This window comes from Phaethon aethereus, assembly GCF_964289735.1.
Source record: "Phaethon aethereus genome assembly, chromosome: 1".
In the NCBI taxonomy this organism is placed as follows: Eukaryota; Metazoa; Chordata; class Aves; order Phaethontiformes; family Phaethontidae; genus Phaethon; species Phaethon aethereus.
Genome location: NC_138575.1, coordinates 157667679 through 157686018, shown reverse-complemented (window position 1 = coordinate 157686018; position 18340 = coordinate 157667679). Strand labels below are relative to the sequence as shown.

At 47.6% G+C, this 18340-nt stretch overlaps 1 protein-coding gene across 3 annotated transcripts in view; it reads right to left on the bottom strand.

The window, feature by feature from the left end:
• EFNB2 (ephrin B2) overlaps positions 1 to 13504 on the bottom strand; it is a gene marked incomplete at its 3' end in the record, with an annotated part of 41930 nt that extends 28426 nt beyond the window's left edge. For all 3 annotated transcript variants that reach the window (XM_082013837.1, XM_082013839.1, XM_082013838.1), the window contains exon 1: positions 12337 to 13504. In XM_082013837.1, the coding sequence (XP_081869963.1) occupies positions 12337 to 12464 (128 nt within the window). In that variant the 5' untranslated portion in view covers positions 12465 to 13504. The remainder of the gene's footprint in view (positions 1 to 12336) is intronic.
• Positions 13505 to 18340: the final 4836 nt, after the last annotated feature.

Here is an 18340-nt window from a genome sequence, read left to right as displayed (position 1 = left end):
TGAGAAACACCGTGAAGATACGGGGTAAGAAGACAGAGCACCATGTTTACACACTAGTAGACTACCAGGCACTGCTTTGGGGACATCTTCCATTTGCCTGCACTGTAAACAAATGAGACATCTAGCTTTCATTGCCCCTAATCTTCCATGGAAGAGATCAGTAATGGATGGTTTAAATTACCATTTCCCATTTTAATCTGCATGTACATGGGCAGCTGGGAAAGAAGGGGATATTGCTCACTAATGCTAGTTGTCTCTCTAGCACAATCTTCTAAAGCAAAGATCATCTGCAACTTGAGTTTGGTTTTATTCATCAGGAAGAAAAGAATGACAAAGGGCTTTCCAGTCTGAGGCCATGCATGTGTTAGCAATCCCTTAACTGAAAGGATGGGTGTATCCTTCAGAAGAAAACTTCACAAACTGGCAGGCAAGAGTATTTTCTTGAAAGGTGAAGACAAGAAGCCTAGACATTCAAATACCCTGCGAGCCTACAGGCACAAACCCGTTCTGCAACTCAGCACTGCAATTACAGTCAGTACAGAATCCATGTATGTCTCCGTGTGTCCACATATATCTACAAAAGGTAATAAATCTATAGTCTAGTGGCCAGTTATTTACAAAATACTAATTCATTATGACAGAGCCAGAAGGGGACCTGTCCTGCCCCAACCCTCAGCTTCCATTTGACGAAGTCCATGTGCTGCTGTGTACACTTGTATTTAAACTTAATCCATTTTCCTCTGTCATCCTACAATTACAATACAAGTCACAATAATATTAAATTTCACTGCCTACAGCATTGCACAATTGAACCATTACTGTAATGAAAACTGACTCCCTTTGATATTAACACTGGTGTTTTCTCTCATTTGCTAGCCATGAAATACAGGAAGAGACCAATGCTGTTTTAATTAAAGAATTGTTGTTCAAAATATGCTACTGGGAATATTAAAGTAGTTCTTTGCTCTCACAGCAAAGATAATCAGGTATTTATATGGTTTGGATTTTTGAAGAAAATAAAAAAAAAATCTGTGCAATGCACTCAGCGTAACACAAAACCACTGCTCTACTTGACTTGTGCTCATAGAGACAGGGTGTGCCAAACCCAAGAAAGATGCCGCTTTCTTGAAAAGATGCAGAGCAGTAGTCAGCATGGAACAGAAAGTCAAACCAAACCATGTGTGCTTCTTACACAAGTCACTAAAGTCTCTGCTTTTAGAAAGCTAACAGAGAGCAGCTGGCATTTGCCAAAGAACTACTTTTCAACAAGGGCACTATAAATCACAAGAAAGAAACAGTAAAACCAGATTGTTCCATTACCATGCTATTCTGTGTTCTTCTCCACTGTTCCTAATACAGAAACAAATCTTATGTCAGCCACAATACAAGGATACCAACTGAAGTTTGCAGTCTTCCTTCTCCTAACTACAATTTGTTCGCACCTGTACAGTCTTGTTCCAAGACATGCTCCAAGCAAAGTCTATAAAAGAGGGCGGGGACTGTCTTGTTACTTGATGAGACATTAATAATCGGTGATTGTATCTCAAACTCAAAGAAAAAATTTCAGCTGCTTTGCAGTTGTTAGAAAATACATTATTGCATACCATTTGCCTGCATAAGTAAACACTGGAAGTAGAACAAGTTAACTCACAACTTTCAGGAAAAGTTATGCCAAATCAGTAACAGCATTGTATGACAAACCAAACCTATTCTGGCAAATCATCGTTATGCAAAAGATTTTCAGAATCCAGTTACAACTCTCTATCACTCCTATACCGCATCCTTCTTCTCTTTATACTAAAAAGAGGGTTCTCAGGTGGGAGAAAATGACATAGAGCAAAAATCCAAATGGGAGATCTACAGTCAGTCTGCACTTGCATCTCACATTAACCCCAAGATTCAGACACTCGCAAGAGTGGAGCTCCTGCATTCTTATATTAAATACAAACTTTTCCAAAGTTCGACTGACTTTCAGAAGCAGAATACAACCGAGCGGCCACTGCCAGCTCCAAGGCACTAGTAATATCTGACCTACCACGAACCAGATTTTGGCCCGCTGAAGGTCTGAGCCTCTCAAATTAAGCTAAACTGACAATGGAGCAGTTTAAAAACTCCTGTAAAGGTCCAGAAGTGCATTCATCACTAGATCGGACATCCCTGCCCCAGGTGGAAGAGTCCATCGGAGGGGTTCAGCAGATGGCCGGGGACAGCGGGAGCTCCAGCCACTCCATTTTAAGTCGCTGACTACTGGCAAGCTACACAGAAATTAAGACTCATTCCAAGTGCAGGCAGGGCTGTAGCTCCTGACATAATTTTCTGATATCAAAAAAAAAAAAAAAAAAGTAACAAAGCATCAGAGAGATCTGTATTTGTCCAACCCCCAAAAAACTTTTCACTCTGGCCTTGGTTCAAGACAGCTCATGCTCAAATTCGTCCCGCTTCAGCAAAAATATTCAGCATTCAGTGCATGCTTAACATGAGCTTTTCTGAACAAGGCTGGTTTCCCGAGTCAGGCCCTAAGAGCACAGAGCAATCTTGCTCACCTTTGCTGTCACACACCACTCCACAGAACAGAAAAGACTACAATAAGCAATAAATTATGGCGGTTTGGCTTTTGTTTTTCTTCAAAATGTGTCTGAAAACGGGCTGATAAAAAGTAGAAGCAGCAATGACTACTACTAAAAATTGTCTCTTTTAAAATATTTATCACACAGGCTAGTAATCTTGCCTGCCAACATGACCTTCCCTGTTTAGCTAATCTATAGAGCTCGGAAGTACCTTGGAAAAAGAAAACCCAAAAAAACCCTAAAGGTCAAGTGTTGTGCAGTGATTAAGCGAGACTGTTTCTGAACTAAACTGAAATTAATTAAACATGAAGAAAGCAACTGAAGTGCGGACCGTGAATGCTATGGGATTGCAAATCCTCAAAAGGAGTCAAGATGTTCCCAGCTCCGAATTTACACTTTTATCCAGTCAGGTATAGAAACCAACTGCTGCTCAGGCAGTAGGTAAGCAGATGGCAAGCACCAGCAAAAATGCAAACGCGAAAGGATGCACCACTTGAGGAGTCAGAAGCGCGGTTATGTGTGCTTTCACCAGTGCTCACTGCATAGGTTCCTTAAACAAACTGCTTCAAACTTGCAGAACATCAAAAGCCAGATGGGCCTTCCTGAATGAATCCACAGGCAAGGAGCCAGGATTCCCGTTTGCTGCAGAAATAGGCCTGGACTTGATTTGAGTCTTCTCAGCTCTGACAGGCTGGAGTCTGGCAGAACTCCCAATCCAAAATAAAACAGCGTCCAATTGCGACTGGGCCTTAACTAATAATAATAAAAAATTTTAAATCCCACTTACTAGCTTTAACATGCACTTCCCTTCGCAGTGCATTGTTCACCTTTCCCACCGCTGTTGTTTGGTTTGGGTACCTAAGTAGATGCACTACTCAAACAAAAGCTGCAAGTGGGCAGCAACTTGCACCATCACAGATTTTTCAGTGTAACATTATCGTTCCACCATCTAACCTATCCTCCCGTGTAAGATGAGCTGAATAGTTTCTCATTTTCTGTTGGCACGTGTAAAACTTGATCACGCTTTAAAGTGTGCACAGCTTTGAATCCTACTAAATAAAGTTTTGCAAATCCTATTTTAGCCATTAACCATGAGATGTTCAAAAAGAACACTATCGGTAGAAAACCCATCGTACAGTTATGTATATGCCATACATCAGGAATGATTCACCTAGAAACACAATCCTCTACCAGCCTTCATCTTTTCTGGCTTGGAACCTACATTTAAAACCAGAAGAAAGCATAGACTATTACATCAAAGTTTAAATCAGCTGCATTATAATTACCATGCTGATACCGCAATAAACATGGGGTGTTGGCTGGCCAGGATTGCCAAAAAAGATAGAGGTTCTGCCCTTATTCGCTGTCTTTGACAATGCATATAATCACATCAAAGGAAACTTCTCTGCATCACAGTTAACAGGAAAAAAAAATAACATCTGGATGTTCTTTCTCCTCAAGTTAAATGATAGATTTTGTTCATTACAAGAAAATTAAAATTTTGCCTTTAATGAAAAAACAATTATAATGTAAAGCCCTTGCAGGCTAATGTAATATTGAAATCACTGGAGGTATTGTCATGGAGTTGAACAGGAGCTAGACAGAAGCCTTAAACATGTTTATCTACTTGCAACTGGAAAGTGGCAGACTGGAAATACTAAAGGAGATTTTTGAATATGGAACTTAAAATTTTCTATTGTAATTCTGCATTTAAGACTGCTCAAAGACTTTTGAAACTCAGGCGAAGATCAAACATGAATTTACAAGCACAAAAAAACAACAACAAAAAATTCAAAATGACACTGAAGACACTTCGAGTTTAAGGAACTTGCCTGTGTATGCTTTACAGCTCCAGTTTTGAAGATCTACCCGTCCTTGAGGGCGCAGGAGCAAGGACAAAAACTGTTGGTTTTGGTTGGCAAAATGGCAAAACCCTTTTTTCTTCTGCCATTTTGTTTTCCCACTTGGCTTTCAGAAACCCGCCAAGTGCAATACGCCTGTTTTCTCAAAGCCTCTCCACCATCTTCCGTCTGGGTTTGGGGTTTTGGTGTTGTTTGGGTTTTTTTCCCCCCCAATTAGGGAACAGAAGTGCAAACTGCAAAACGTCTGTGTTTTAAGCACAGCTTCGAGTTAATGTTATGTCAGTGAAAACTTACTGCAGGAGAGGGGAACCTGCAGGGCTCTGTAGGGGAACTGGTAGACCTGGCGTGCGCTGCCCAGGGTGCGCGCCATGAAGGATCGCCCACTCCTTCCGTGCCCTGCCAAACCCACCCAGCCTTATCTGGGACATTTCTGAAATGGGGCATGACAGGCAGGTTCGAAAGCTAAATGTTGGATAATGGTGGGCAAACAAAGGACATCGGTTTTTGCATTATTTCTTTAATTACTTTAACCCTTGTTCGAACAGAAAGCGTAAGGCCACAGTAATTCAGCTTCTCTCTTTGTCATTTGCCTGCCATAAATATGCACCAGTCTGCATTTGAAAAGCTGAAGGAGGCCGCAAGCTTGCTGGACATTTATCATGCTCTGTTCCCTGTTAACAAGCAAATACTTTAGTTGAATGGCCCATTAGCAATCATTGTCAAATGCAGAATGCAAGGTGCTTGGATGTGACTGGCCTGTAAATTAGACGAGGGTGCCCCCGCGCTTTGGAGAATTTCAGCAAATGAATTGGATCTTTTGATATAGGTTTGTGAAGGTTAAGCTGCAAGAGAGGAAAGGTATCCGAGCCCTTCAGGCCGCCTATATTCTGCCAATCTGTTCAGCTCCCTACATGCACTTGTTTATTTTTCATTTGTTAAACCACATCAGCATCAGCAGCTTGACAGTTTTGGTTCTTGAGTTCCCTTTTCAGTCAGGATTGTGAAGCTTTCCAGCTTACTATGGGATAAGAATGATAAATTCAAGCATGTCATTAACATCTTTATAAAAAAATCCAGCAAATGGGAAAAAAAACCACAAACAAAAACCAAAACCCAAAAACCTTAAAAAGTGTCCGAGCCACTGCCAAATAAACAGCATGAATTCCATTTTGCCAAGCTCATCCCAGGCTCATTCCCACTAAAGACACAACTGTTATTGTAGGCTTCAGTGTTTTTTTCCCCTTATGTCTAGACTCTGCCTAACAAATGCAGAGTGCTTTCTTCCCCCCCTTAGCGGACAAATGAGCAGGCAATAAAGTAAATATTTCTCGTTTGAATCGTACCCCTGATTTGCAATGTAATGCCGGCTTTAAGTTGTGGGTGTTTACGGTTGTCAGTTGGGCAGAAAAGCACGTCTTAACTATTTAGAAGGCTCTTTAAGAGAAAAGGCAAGAAGAAAAAAATCCAAGTAGCTGCACCAGGAGAGATATTTTACTACCTCTACAGCTGCAGATCGCTTTAAATAAGTGACAAAACAATGGCTAAATTGTCTGCCGGCTGAACTCAAGGGGCTGACAGCAAGCTCATCCCAGTGATTCTAAGTTGGGGCGGAGGCAGGGGGGATAGGCAGGTGCTTATCTCATCCATCTCTAGATTTCCGCCTGCCTTTCGGAAATAAATACCGCCTAGAGACCAAGCTAGATCAATTTGGTTATCTATCTGCAGCTTTACTGGCAAATAGGAATGGATGCTGGCTGGTTTGTTTTTAGTTTAGTTTTGTTTTGTTTTTTTTTCTATTTTTGCAGGACGGGAAACACAAGAGGTGCTGAAGCATCACCTGGCCAAGGCACGGGCAACGCAGCACCTTTCTCTCTGCTGTGCCCATGGCGTGCGTAGACGGAGGCCACATCTGTAACCAAAAGGTCTCCGTCTCCTTCCCAGATAACCCCCGTTCTGCCCGCCCGCTCCGCCCGGCCAGCAGGCCCCTGCCCGCGGCCCACGCAGACTGAGGCCGCAGGCCCCGAGCGCAGCTCGCTCTTCAGGCCGGCTGCTGCTCAGGCGGGAGTTGCAAAGGAAAGCCTTCCACGCCGAACGATCGCAGCCATCCCGAGTTTTAATCGGTCCCCATCTGGGCAGAACGCAGCAAATGAAATGTGCCTTCACCGTATTATACGCCACCAGCGAGGAAGAACTGAGCAGCTTTTCTTCACTGCTTCAACCACCCCAAGCCACAAGCAGGCCTTTCATACTTCCTAATCCCGGCCCCCAAGTTTTGTGCGGTTCTCACATAATACCTTACAGCCCGGAGCAAGGCCCTTAGTTACTAACACCCCTTTTCAGAGACATGTCATTTCTAACATCAAGCTAATCTATATGTTGCCATGGCATCACCCTTTATCTGCCTTTACATCTTATGAACTGCATGGATTTACCACATTATTTTTACCTGAAAGACAGAAAATGGTGGTTTTATTGCCATACAATCAGATTACTGCTGCTAGTTTCTCTATGCCTTTTTACCATACTTCAATCAAAAGGGATCAGTTTCTTTATACTCTGCCCTTGATTTACATTACATCTGTAAAGACCTAGTCTGGGTTGTAATCCCCTTATTAACTATGACCAGGGTTGATTTGCCTAAAAATAAAAGCAAATTGTGTCAGACCTTTTCACTTTGTTTTTGATTCGGAACTACAAAATGGATTACTAAAGAAATCTTCAGAGTTCACACGGCTGGTATAGTACTGAATTTAAAATGAGAATTAAACAAGTTAAACATGGGAGCTGTGTCAACGGTTTACATTTTCCATCATGGGAGAAAGGCTGAACTGCGTTTGTCTTTGTGTTCTCTGGCTTTAAAGAGACAATGAAGCCACAGGAGTTTTTCCAAGCTCTTCTAACACTGTCCATTTGCCATCCTCCCTTCCTCTGTCTTTCATGCAACTCCCCCCCCAAAACTCTTCTCCCTTGCTGCTCCCCACCCTTGCCCGCCCCCCCGTGCCCCCCCCCAAGAAAAATCCAAACAACCCTTCCCCTCACTCAAGACAACACTGTTCTGGTTAAAAGTCTATGTTCTGTGGCACTGCATATTTTAATCAAAATATTTCAGGCAGTTTAACATTCCGATTTAAGTTTCCACAACGCCTCACAAAGAATGAGCTCATAAGCAAATCCATGTAGATGTATGATAAATGACCAGAAAAACAGGTTTCTTTATGTCAGCAGCCAAGGCAGGCAGACATTAGGCACACATGAATAACATTTTAATCACTATTTTTTTTCTCAGAAGAACACTTTCTTCTCATTTGCAACATGCAATTTCAAGTACTGCAGGTTGCATGACACATGAAGACCAGATCCTCAAAAAAAAAACCACCAAACTAAAACCACCAAACCAGAAAACAAAAGCCCCAAAAGCAACCCTGGCTCTGGCTGCTGCGCCCATCACCACTGCAGTCACCTCGGGTCCTTGGGTGATTTCTCACTACAGGGAACCTTGGCCGAATTTGAGACGATCCCGAGTGTGTCACACCTAAAGCAATGTGATTGCCTTATAATAAAACAAGGAAGGGAGGGGAAAAAAAAAGGGGGGGGGAAAAGAGAGGGAGGCATTCCTGTGTGTGGGAAGAGGGAGAACTTAAGTGATTTTAGCTTGACTTTTAGTCACTGCCTTTCTAAAGGCAATTACTCCATTAAACAAAGTGAAATAACGTAGCACAGCTTACAGATAACATGCTTTAAGGTAATTACTATAAATAATATAGCAATTATACGCCACGTAGAAGAGGCGGGGGAAAATAACCAGCTGAAGAATTCGGCCTTCAGTTTGTTCTGAATTCATGTTGCTAATTCACTTGTGCTTCGGAGACCTGGCTACGCGTGCCAGAAACACCAAACGGACTGGGAGCCACCACGTATTAGCGTGCCAAGTGTCCGCAGCTATGTTTTGGGTACGATTTAGGAGCATGTGTTTAAATCATTTTAACCTTCCACTCCCTGTTTCTTCAGCTTGGAGCTGTAATGGCTGAGGTTAGACAGTGCGGTCCCACGACACAGGGCTCCCAAATAAATTCCCATCTTGCGGAGAGGGCTCCCAAACACGTTGTGCGATATCGGTTTAGCAAGCTCTTTGTGCTCCGGCTGGCTCGCCTGTCCTGTGAAACAACGGCTGTCCATTACCTACAGTTTATCATCCTGACAAAACGTGAGGAATGTGGATGTGAAAGCACTAACAATTCCACCCCTGGTGCTTTCTCCTTTTTTCCTCTCTATATTAAAACCGACAAGATTAACCCAAATGCAAACTGCAGAGCATAGTTCAAGGGGCTATTCAATCAGTAGTGAATGTGCATTTGTTTACCTACAAAAATAAGAATTTCAGATACAATGAAAAGCAGGCTAGGCTATGTGCTACTGAATAGACCATTTAACAGGGTCATCAATTGTAGTTTATTTTATCAGTTTCTGACATGTTAGCGTTCCTTCAGAGACGGACTATGAAATATTCCATATACAACCGGTTATCTGAGGCAGAGAGAAAAAAAAAAACCACAAAACAGCTATATAATCTAATTCAATCAGCGTCAACCGCCCCGCTTGCGAGGGTAACCTTCCACATGTCACCAAGGGGAATGAGCCGGTTTGCCCACCGGCCTATATAGCACGCAGGGACTAGCGACACTTTCAGACATAAGCAGTGGGGGTTTTTTTGGCTATTTCTCTGCCCTTTGATGAAAAGGTGCCCCATCACACTACGTGCTGTCCTGCGTGTCAAAGGCAGCGCTGAGCCCTTCTGAGGTGAAACTGAGGTGACCCATGCTATCTATACATGTTGTTTGCCTTGGCAGAAACAACACAGGCAGCAAGTCCCCCATTAAAAAGTGTCAACAGGAGTTAAGTCTACACAGTAATTTTTCTCTGTGTTTTCAAGATCATGAGGTTCTTCAGATGAGAAGTCTGTAAAGTCTACCAAAACCATCTGCAACCATGACGTTTAACCTCTCAAGCAATAAAGTCTCAGGTATAATTATTTTCCATATGTCACTTAAAACACACCTCTTGCATTTGGTCGAGGCAATAAAAGCAGATCTCTAACAAGGGAGAGAGGGGTGAGCAGGGGAGGGAGCTGTGTCTTCAAACAGCTACTGCATGTGCTCCATCCCAGCCACCTGCTAGAAATTATAACCTCTAAACTTCGGCACAAAACCAATTCAGTTTATGCACTCACCTTAACCTAAAATTTATTATTTCATACTTTGTATTAACTTGACTAACAACTTCTCCCAGCATTTAATTGCCTACCTGTGCGGCTGATTTATGTCTTGAGGCTTTCAATAGAGTTAAATGCACAGCTTCCCTGAATAAATTAACTGGCACCGAAGATAATAGCTATTATTTCAAACCTAAAAAGGAGCTTTATTATTATTATACTATGCCAAGATCCATTCAGCAGTTTACTTCTCGGGCTTGAATTCATCTTGAATCCAGAGCGAGGACAACCTCGTCTAAGGAGAAATTATTCCGTATCCTTCAGGGCAAACAGTTGTGACAAGAATTAGTAAGAAATCCTGCTCGGAGAAGTGGAGCTGTCTCACCGGCAGCAATATCGGTAATGCATTTGCAAGCTTCCTCAAACTACGGGCCTGCAAGTGGCCTATAAATCACTAGCCCCAGCAATTGAAGAGACTAATTTTAATAGTGTACTTCTTCACTGTGGTGATTAAGCCTCAATGAATCACTCAAGAAAACTCAATTACATCAACAGCACAGCCTATTTTTAAGCGTGCCTTTAAGTTGAAAAAGTAATTAGATATTATCATTAGATCTACCATTAACAACATTGAAACCTTTTTTTTTTTTTGTAGTCAAAGAGTTTAGAATTAGCCAAATGGAAACACAACTTGTATTTGATAAAGGAAGCCTATCCCCAGGCACTGTTAGGTGGGTGGAATTCAGCTGCTCGGATACTTTCATTTCACCGATGGCTCATAAAAGCTATCAAGGTAAGTTAAAAAGAAAGCGAAGGCAGGTCGGAGCCGGCAGAGGAGCGGCCAAAGCAGAGGGCTGCTTCTGCATTGGAAGAGTGACCTCTGTAGGCATAAACCCACCGAGAAGCCTTCCCCTTCCCTCCAAGGCTGGCCCGAGCCCCTTTTCCACCAGCCCAGCAGGCCCACTACAGGCAGTGCAAGCCCGGCTGGTAGCCGTTGGCTTTCGAGAACGCCGAGAGCATGCTAAAGCCCGCTTTATAACCGGGCAGGTCGTCGTATTCTCAGATGTCATGCCGTACCTCTCAAGCCAAAGAAAAGCTTTAGCTACGCAGTATCGTAAAAGCGCAGAGCCAGAGACTGGAGCTAAACTTCCTTTTTTTTTTTTTAACTGGTCTCCCACCTGGTGCATATATAAAATGATCATTTGTCACGCAATGCTAAGGATAAAACCACGGAACTGAGCAGCTTGCAGCATTAACTGTCCGTTTCCTCTTTTTTTTTTTTGTTCTTAAGAAAGATCAGAAAACTTCTCTGTAAAGAAATCTTGCAGAGATACAGCAAATATGTCCATTATTGAAAAATACTGCCAGAAATCTGCAGCGAGTTTCACCTTCAGTGGGAACAACAGTAGGTAATGACGACTGTAATGCAAGACTACTTGATAAACCTGAGCTGCTACTCCTAATTAAAACTTTGAAATCTTCACCAAAGTCCTGGAGATCCTGCCACCTACGCAAAATTAATCCCCGATCGAGGAAATACTCCATTCTTGTCTCATCACCACCTAACATTTCCTCTAAAAAGTCCCCCGGGAAAACAAGACGTGTACTTACTGGACTTAATGGGAAATTCTAAATTCAATTAACACGATGCATATGGTTTGCTTTTAAATGTACATAACTGAATATGTAGGATGAGTTAAAAAAAAAAATTAACCCATTTCTGGTGTAAAACTTCAATTCATGACAGACTGTTTCTTCCTATGGTGACTTCTGTTTTCTAAAAATAGGTGGTTTTAATCACCAAAGTTCAAGGGATTTCACAACTGAACAAAGCCAACTTATTTTGCACGTTCAAAAATGAAAGGGCACAAAAAAAGAGAAGAAACAGTTTTTCACCACCGACTCAAATTTCTTTAGAAAGACGGCCCACTTCCCAAACAGTTCCCCTCCCCAATAAGCGATAATTTCGTATGTTTAAGTAAAGACGGTTTTTAAAGGATAAACTTCTATTTTAAGAGTGTGCTTTGATAGTGAAGCCCTGGGAACGCATGTGCTTTTTTGCCTGGGTTTGTTAATGAAGAATGACACTAAATGGTTGTGTGATGGGTAATGCTTAGTTCATTACTCACTGACATGTGCCTCGATACCATCAACTCCACAACCAAATTTAGCCCTGTTATAAGCAGATGTAACTTCGCTGGACTCAATGGGATGAGTTTGCATCTGCAGACGGAGAAGTTGAAGAGTATCACCCCCGCCTGGCAGCGCGGCGCGGCCCGGCGCCCTCCGCCGCTGCTCCCGCCCCGGGGAGGCGGCGGCTCCGCGGCAGCGGAGCCCGGACCCCGCCCGCAGGTTTCAGCCTGGTGCCACAGCCCCGCTCCCGCTCCGTCCCGTCCCGCCTCGGCCCTCTCCCCCCCCCGCCCCCGCCTCTCCCAGGACCCTGCCGCCGGCGGCGGCTCCGCCGTGAGACGGACACCCGCCCCGGGGGGAGGGCCGGCTCTTGCTGCCAGCCCGGGCTGAAGTCCCCGGCAGCCGCCGCCCGCAGTGCCCGTCCCGCCCCGCCCCGCCCCGTCCCGTCCCGTCCCGTCCCCTTGGCTCCCGGCGGCCGCGGCACCACCGTCCCCCCGCGCAACCGCCACGGAGGGCAGCGCCGGCCCCCCCGGGGGAGGCGGCGGGCGGGAGCGGGATAGAAACTTACTTGGGGTTGGAGGAATTCCAATATATGGGGTCTAAAACGATGGACCTGGCCAGGGCAGTTCTGCATAAAACCATCGCGACTCCCCAGCAGTACTTCCAGGCGGAGGCGTCTCGCCTCCGCGCTGCCATGGTCGCAGGCGGCACCGAGTCCCTCCCCGGAGCCTCGCAAACTCCGCCGCACCTGGGCAGCGGCGACAGCAGGGTAGGTGCCCGATATCCCAACAGCCGGGGCGAGCGGTAGGGAAGGCAGAATTTAAAAAAAAAAAAAAAAAAAAATCACACGCGAAGGGTCGACGATGCACTTGGTGAGAGCTGCAAGCAGATCTACTGAGTCATGTATGCCACTCGCACGTAGGAAATTCTCCTGCGAGGTAAGATCCAAGCTACCTCCGAAGTAACAACAGTAATAAACAAAAAAAAAAAAGGCGAACGCCTCAGTCCTTCCTCTTACTGGGGGTCTCCCGGCTGCCTTCGAAGATGCCACTCAAACTGCCAACTCCCATTTGGATCCAGTGCGCCATACACGTTCACAGTGCCTAAGGTTCGCGTGAAAAGGAGTTAAAAAAAAAAAAGGTAAAATAAAAGAAATGGTGGTGGGAGAGATAAAAGGGTTGGGGGAAAGGGACACAGCCTCGGCGGGAGGCTCCTCCTGTGTGTCTCTCACTGCTCCCTGCAGTTCGCAATCCGCGCAAGCACCAGCCCGGGCTGTTTCGGGCAGCTCGGAAGCAACCGCGAGTCAGTAAATCCACTCCGAGAGTCAGCTCCCCCGGTCCCGAGGAGGCGCATCCGCAGGGCTCCGGCTTCCCCGGGGGGCACTGCTGTCCTTGTCGCCGGCAGAGCAGCACAAGAAAGGGGGGGGAGATTTAAATAAAATAAAAAATAACAGGAGGGGGGGTCGCAGCGTCAAAACGTCCCTCTCTCTCCCCTGGCGAGATCCGCAGTGCGCGCCGCGGCGGCCACTGGAAAGCCGGGCGTGGGACTTGCGCGGCCGCACAGCCCAGCGCGGAGGAGAAGGATGGAGAAGAGAGGCCAGCCGCGGCCGTTCCCACCGCGGTGCCTTCAACCCGCGGCGATGATGATGATGATGATGATGGTAGTGGTGGTGACGATGATACCGCGGCCGCCGCTCCGCTGTTCCTGCTGCTGCCACCGCCGCGGCGAGTCCCCGGCGCAGGAGCGCGGCCGGCGGCAGCGCGCCGCCGTAGCCATATAAGCGCGGCCCCGCCGCCCCGCCGCCGCCGCTCATAGGGCCGCCGCCGGGCCGCCGCGCTGGTTGGGCGCCGCGCGTGTCACTTACCGCCGTCGCCGCCGCGGCGGGCGGGGCCGCGCTGAGCCCGGCCGAGCAGGGCCGGCAGGTAACACCCCCCGGGCCCGGCCGCGCCGCGCTGCCGCCGGCCGCCGGGGCGAGGGGAGAGCCCTCTCGCTCTTAGTCACGCCGGGTCTGGGCGAGAGGCGGGCTGGCTCACGCGGGGCGAAATCGGGGGAAAGAAATAAAATTAAATAAAATACCCCCCCCAATGTATTTCCTAAAACTGAGCGTTTTTTTCAAGTAGGCTGCTGTTTAAAGAGTGGCGAGGAGCGGCAGGGCCGGGGCGCGCGGGGCTCTCCCGCACCCTCCCCGCTGCCTGCCGCGGAGCTCAGCGCCCACGGGGAGCAGGGCTGTCGGCGCCCCGCGGCAGCGGCTGTCTCCGCGGAAGGGCCGGGGCCGGGTCTCCGCTGGCGCGGAGCTCCCCGCGCAACTTTCTGAGGGTGCCCCGCCGGGACAGGGGGTGCAGGAGGCTCTCCCACGCCCGACCCTGGTCTGGCCCTTCCCACGGCGTCTCTTGAGTTTCCAAAGTTTACTTTGTCACGCGACAATTAGCCACGGACCGTCCCGAAATGAACAGGGTTTGGATCCGCGGAGCCCCCGCAAAGGGGTGCGGGGCGACGGGTGCTGAGGGGCGCCGAGGGGGGGTCCCCTCGCCCGGCCCCGGCGATGGGTCAGCGCCTCTTCCCCTCCCGCGCTTTAGGCGCGAGGGCGGGGGGGGGCGGAATTTTTCGGATCCAGTTCTTTTTCCGTCCCCGCGTGTCTCGCCGGCACTCGGTCCTTTTACTGCATTTTATTTTATTTAATAATTTCTGACCAGTGGGAGCTACCTGCGGGCAGCGCAGCCCGGGAGTGCCCCGGGGGGGTGCGGAGGGCGCCGGGAGAGGGGTCGCCGCGGCCCCCGCGGGTGCGCCCGCCGCCGCGCTCGAGGCCCGGCGCGCCGCCGCTCCCACGGCAGTTCCACAGGGCCACAGCTCCCACTAGCGGCCAGCGCCAGCCCTCCGCGGGGCGCGGGGTGGGGTGGTGGAGATGGGGAGAGCGGTTCCCCTCGGCTTGTCCCCCGTCCGCCGCTCCCTCGCGTCGTGTCCCGCCCGGCGCCCACGCGATTCCCACGCGAAAGAAGCCGGCCGGTACCGCTGCCCCGGGTGGTGGGACCGGGCGGGAGCGGCGGCACAGGCGGACGGTCCGTGCCAAGAGCTGTGCCGTGGCTAAATGCTGGTTGTGTCACGTCATAGTCGTTTCTGTGGAACGAAGAGAGTTACCGAATTTCTTCCAGTCGGGATTTCTTGCCAAAGTAGTATCTGCAGAAGGGATTAAAAGTCAAATCCCAGGAAATCACTGCGCTCTTTCTGTCATTTCCCTACCTTTTAGTTAAGGCATGCAAAGAACATGCTACAAAAGACCGTAATAAAGAGCCAATTTAGCTTAATTTTATTCCCAAAGAAATATGGGCATTTACTTAAAAATCGGGTTAGTGCTGGTGCTCGTTCGGCTTTTAGCCTAACGCGAAGAAGCCCTTATAAGGAAAACGACTGTAATTTAGTTCCCTGATCAATTTGGAATAAAATGATCGTTTACCGCCCCCCCGCTCCCCTTTTTTAACTAAACTGGTTTTTCAGCCCTCGCCGCCCTGCCTGGCAGAGCGCGCTCCCCTCGAAGGAAAAGGAGATTTGGGGCACGCTCGATGCCCCACAGATCTTGTGTTAATTGTGTTTGGTAGTTCTCTAATGAAATCTACCACTCAAGGAAACAAGGAAATCAGTTTGCTTTTTCACACAAAACATCGAATACATTTTAAGTAAACTGCTTAATTAAATTTAAATTGCAGTGAGGAAGGAATTGCAGATCCGGCGACGCAATTTGGTGGAAAAGGCTCCGATTCCCGGGACGGAAACTTAGCGCTCGAGTGGGAGACAGAGATTGGGTATCTATGCACATCGAGGGGCATCAAAGGAGAGCTTCGCCAGCGAGGGGAGGAAAGTACTTAATTATTAAACTTTTAAACAAATGTGTGGTGTGTATCCAGTCGTGAGCCAATGTAAACACTGAGCCTGATAACTGCTTCTAGCAACAGAGACGTGTAAAATAGGTTTACCTCAATTTCGTGAAGCTGCTGCTGCTTCTGTTTGTTTTGAAGCAAAAGGTTACGAGCAGTGTTTTGTAAAAGCTGTGAGTAAACTGTGACCTCTAGCTCTCCGTATCCTTGTTTTAAGTAAACTAGAGGAAATGAAGAGCCCTGGTATTGTCTGAAAATATCCTCCTGGAGCTAAATATATCATTCGGCTTCTATTGTCCAGCGGCTAATCATTTTGCGTAAATACAGCTGTTTTACTCTACTCTCCAGCATCATCCTATTGATGTACGATGTAGGGCTATAAAAATCCACGTTAATAAAAACACTTTTAAATAAGAACCTAGAGAAGTCCGGGAACTTTATTTCCGAGGTAACCCACGCAGCGGAGGTTAAAGACATCCAAAGACGCGCGGGCTCGGGGCTTACTCCGCTCAGGTCCCCCTTTTGCCCGAGGGCCTGATCCTTCTGCCCGTGGGGCTGGGGTCGAGGGCGGGGGGGGACATTTTCTGCGCCTCCGAGCGGGGCCGGGCCGGGAGGCGGGGACCGGGCTGGGCCGGGTTCCGGGGCCGGGCGGGAGCGCGACGGGCGGCGGGGCCGGGGAGACCCTCGGGCAGCCGCGGTGCGGCCGCGCTCCCTCCCCGTCCCCCCGCTGCATCGGCTTCCAACTTCCCCGTCTGGCTTCCGAGGAGCAGCAGGAATCGCCTCGGACACGGAGGAAACGTGAGAGTACGGGGTGGGGGGGGGGGGGGGGCAGTTAAAAGCCAAAAAGAAAAAAACCCACAAACATCAGGAACTTGGCAAAATCGGCTTCGGCCGCAGCACCGGCTTCTCTGGGGGCGGTTTCAGCAGGAGGTGCCGGCGGGTATTTCGGGTTTCGCGGGGAACGCGGTTTCCTGGCAGACAAACCGGCAGGGGACAGGTTTCTGGGGGGAGGAAATCCTGCCGCGGCCGTGGGAGCGGCACCGCGGTCCCCCCGCGCCCGCGCGGCCCGGCGGGCGGTGGAGGGTGCGTGGAGGATGGGTGGACGGGTGGATGGATGAGCGGGGTCAGCGAGCAGGTGAGACCTGCCTTTCCCTCCACCCTCAGGGAAAAACCGTGTCTCTGCCATTCGCACCACTTACACCTTTATTTCCCGTACCCCAGCCGGCCTTACAGCGAAAATCGCTGTAATAACCACTTTCGGCTTCTTTCCGACAGCAATATGGGCAGTAATTACATAGATATTGGCTCCGATCCTACGCAATCTGTAACAAAAAAGGCAGCTAATCTTAACGAGATCAGGATTGGGCCCACAATCCCTGATCCTCTCTTAAACATCAGTCTAAACATCGTCCATAAGAATACATGGGGCATGAATTTTTTTTTTATTAAGTGGGAAAGCACACTATCATTCATCATGACTTGAAAATTCACCCATTTTAACAGTCAAAAAGAGGTAACTCAATAAATACAATTACTGCTAAATTTCATAAAGACAAATGATCCCGTGACTGACGCTTACTGATTTAAATAACTGTTTATCGTTTGTACAAAAGGCCAAGTGTACCAGATACTTGAAACTGCTCCTAAAGTACCATTCACACCATAACAATGCATTTTCTGCACTTATGGTAGAGTGAGTATATAACTAGATGTTAATTTGTCTTTATGTCCATTTTATAACCGCAATTTTGGTTAACCATAGCTTCTTAGAAAATGAGGTCCTCTCCTCTGAAATACACTCATAAATTCAAGCAGCCTTGTAATAAAAATCAGAAAAGAAGTTGGTACGTCCTAACCATGCATTTTAATTCTCCGTTTGACTTATTTTTATACCGATTCTCCGTATCGCTCTGTGAAAACAAAAATTCTTACATTATTTTGCGGCCTGCCACCAGATGCCTGGGGTGGAAAACAAGACCAGAGATTGAACTTCTGCTACACGACCAGCCTTTTACAAGGGTTTACATCCCCTTGTGCAGAGCTGACCACTCTGACCACTCGCTGAGCCAGCGTAACCCTTGGCTCTACGCGTCAGTCTAGGAAAGATGATGGGAAGTATTAGACTGTTCTGTATGGAAACATAAGGCTCGGCACGCTTCAGTTGGCTAACGAAAGAGTGGGATGGGGAGAAGGGGATAACTCTGAAACACACGTTGGGTGGTACGAGCATGAAATCGGAAGGGAGATGCGTGGAAGTCATCGTTCAGCTCCAGCTGGACTGGCCTGTTGGTCTGAAATTTTACCAGCCTGGGCACTTCCACCATATCCTCCCACCTTGGAATGAGCCTTAGGCACATAGGCAGTTTCGCAGCTCTCTCCTGACATAAATCACCTCTGCAATGGCAAACTGAAAAGCGTTTATCAACTTGAAATTCACCTGAACTTGCTCTGAGTTGAGGCCCTACGGTAACAAGAGCTAATAATTTTCCTCCTGCTTGCCAAAGGAACATCACATCCCCAAATATTCTGAAAATGTTTAATTAGTCACTTCATGCAGTTAAGAGTGAATCACAACCACCATCTTGGTATTTTGGTGTACATGCAGACAAATGGCACAGAAACTCAAAAAATTGCTAAGAGTGCACACTGATAACATCAGAAAGCAGGGTTTATGATCTTCAAGTCGGCAAGGGCAAGAGAAAG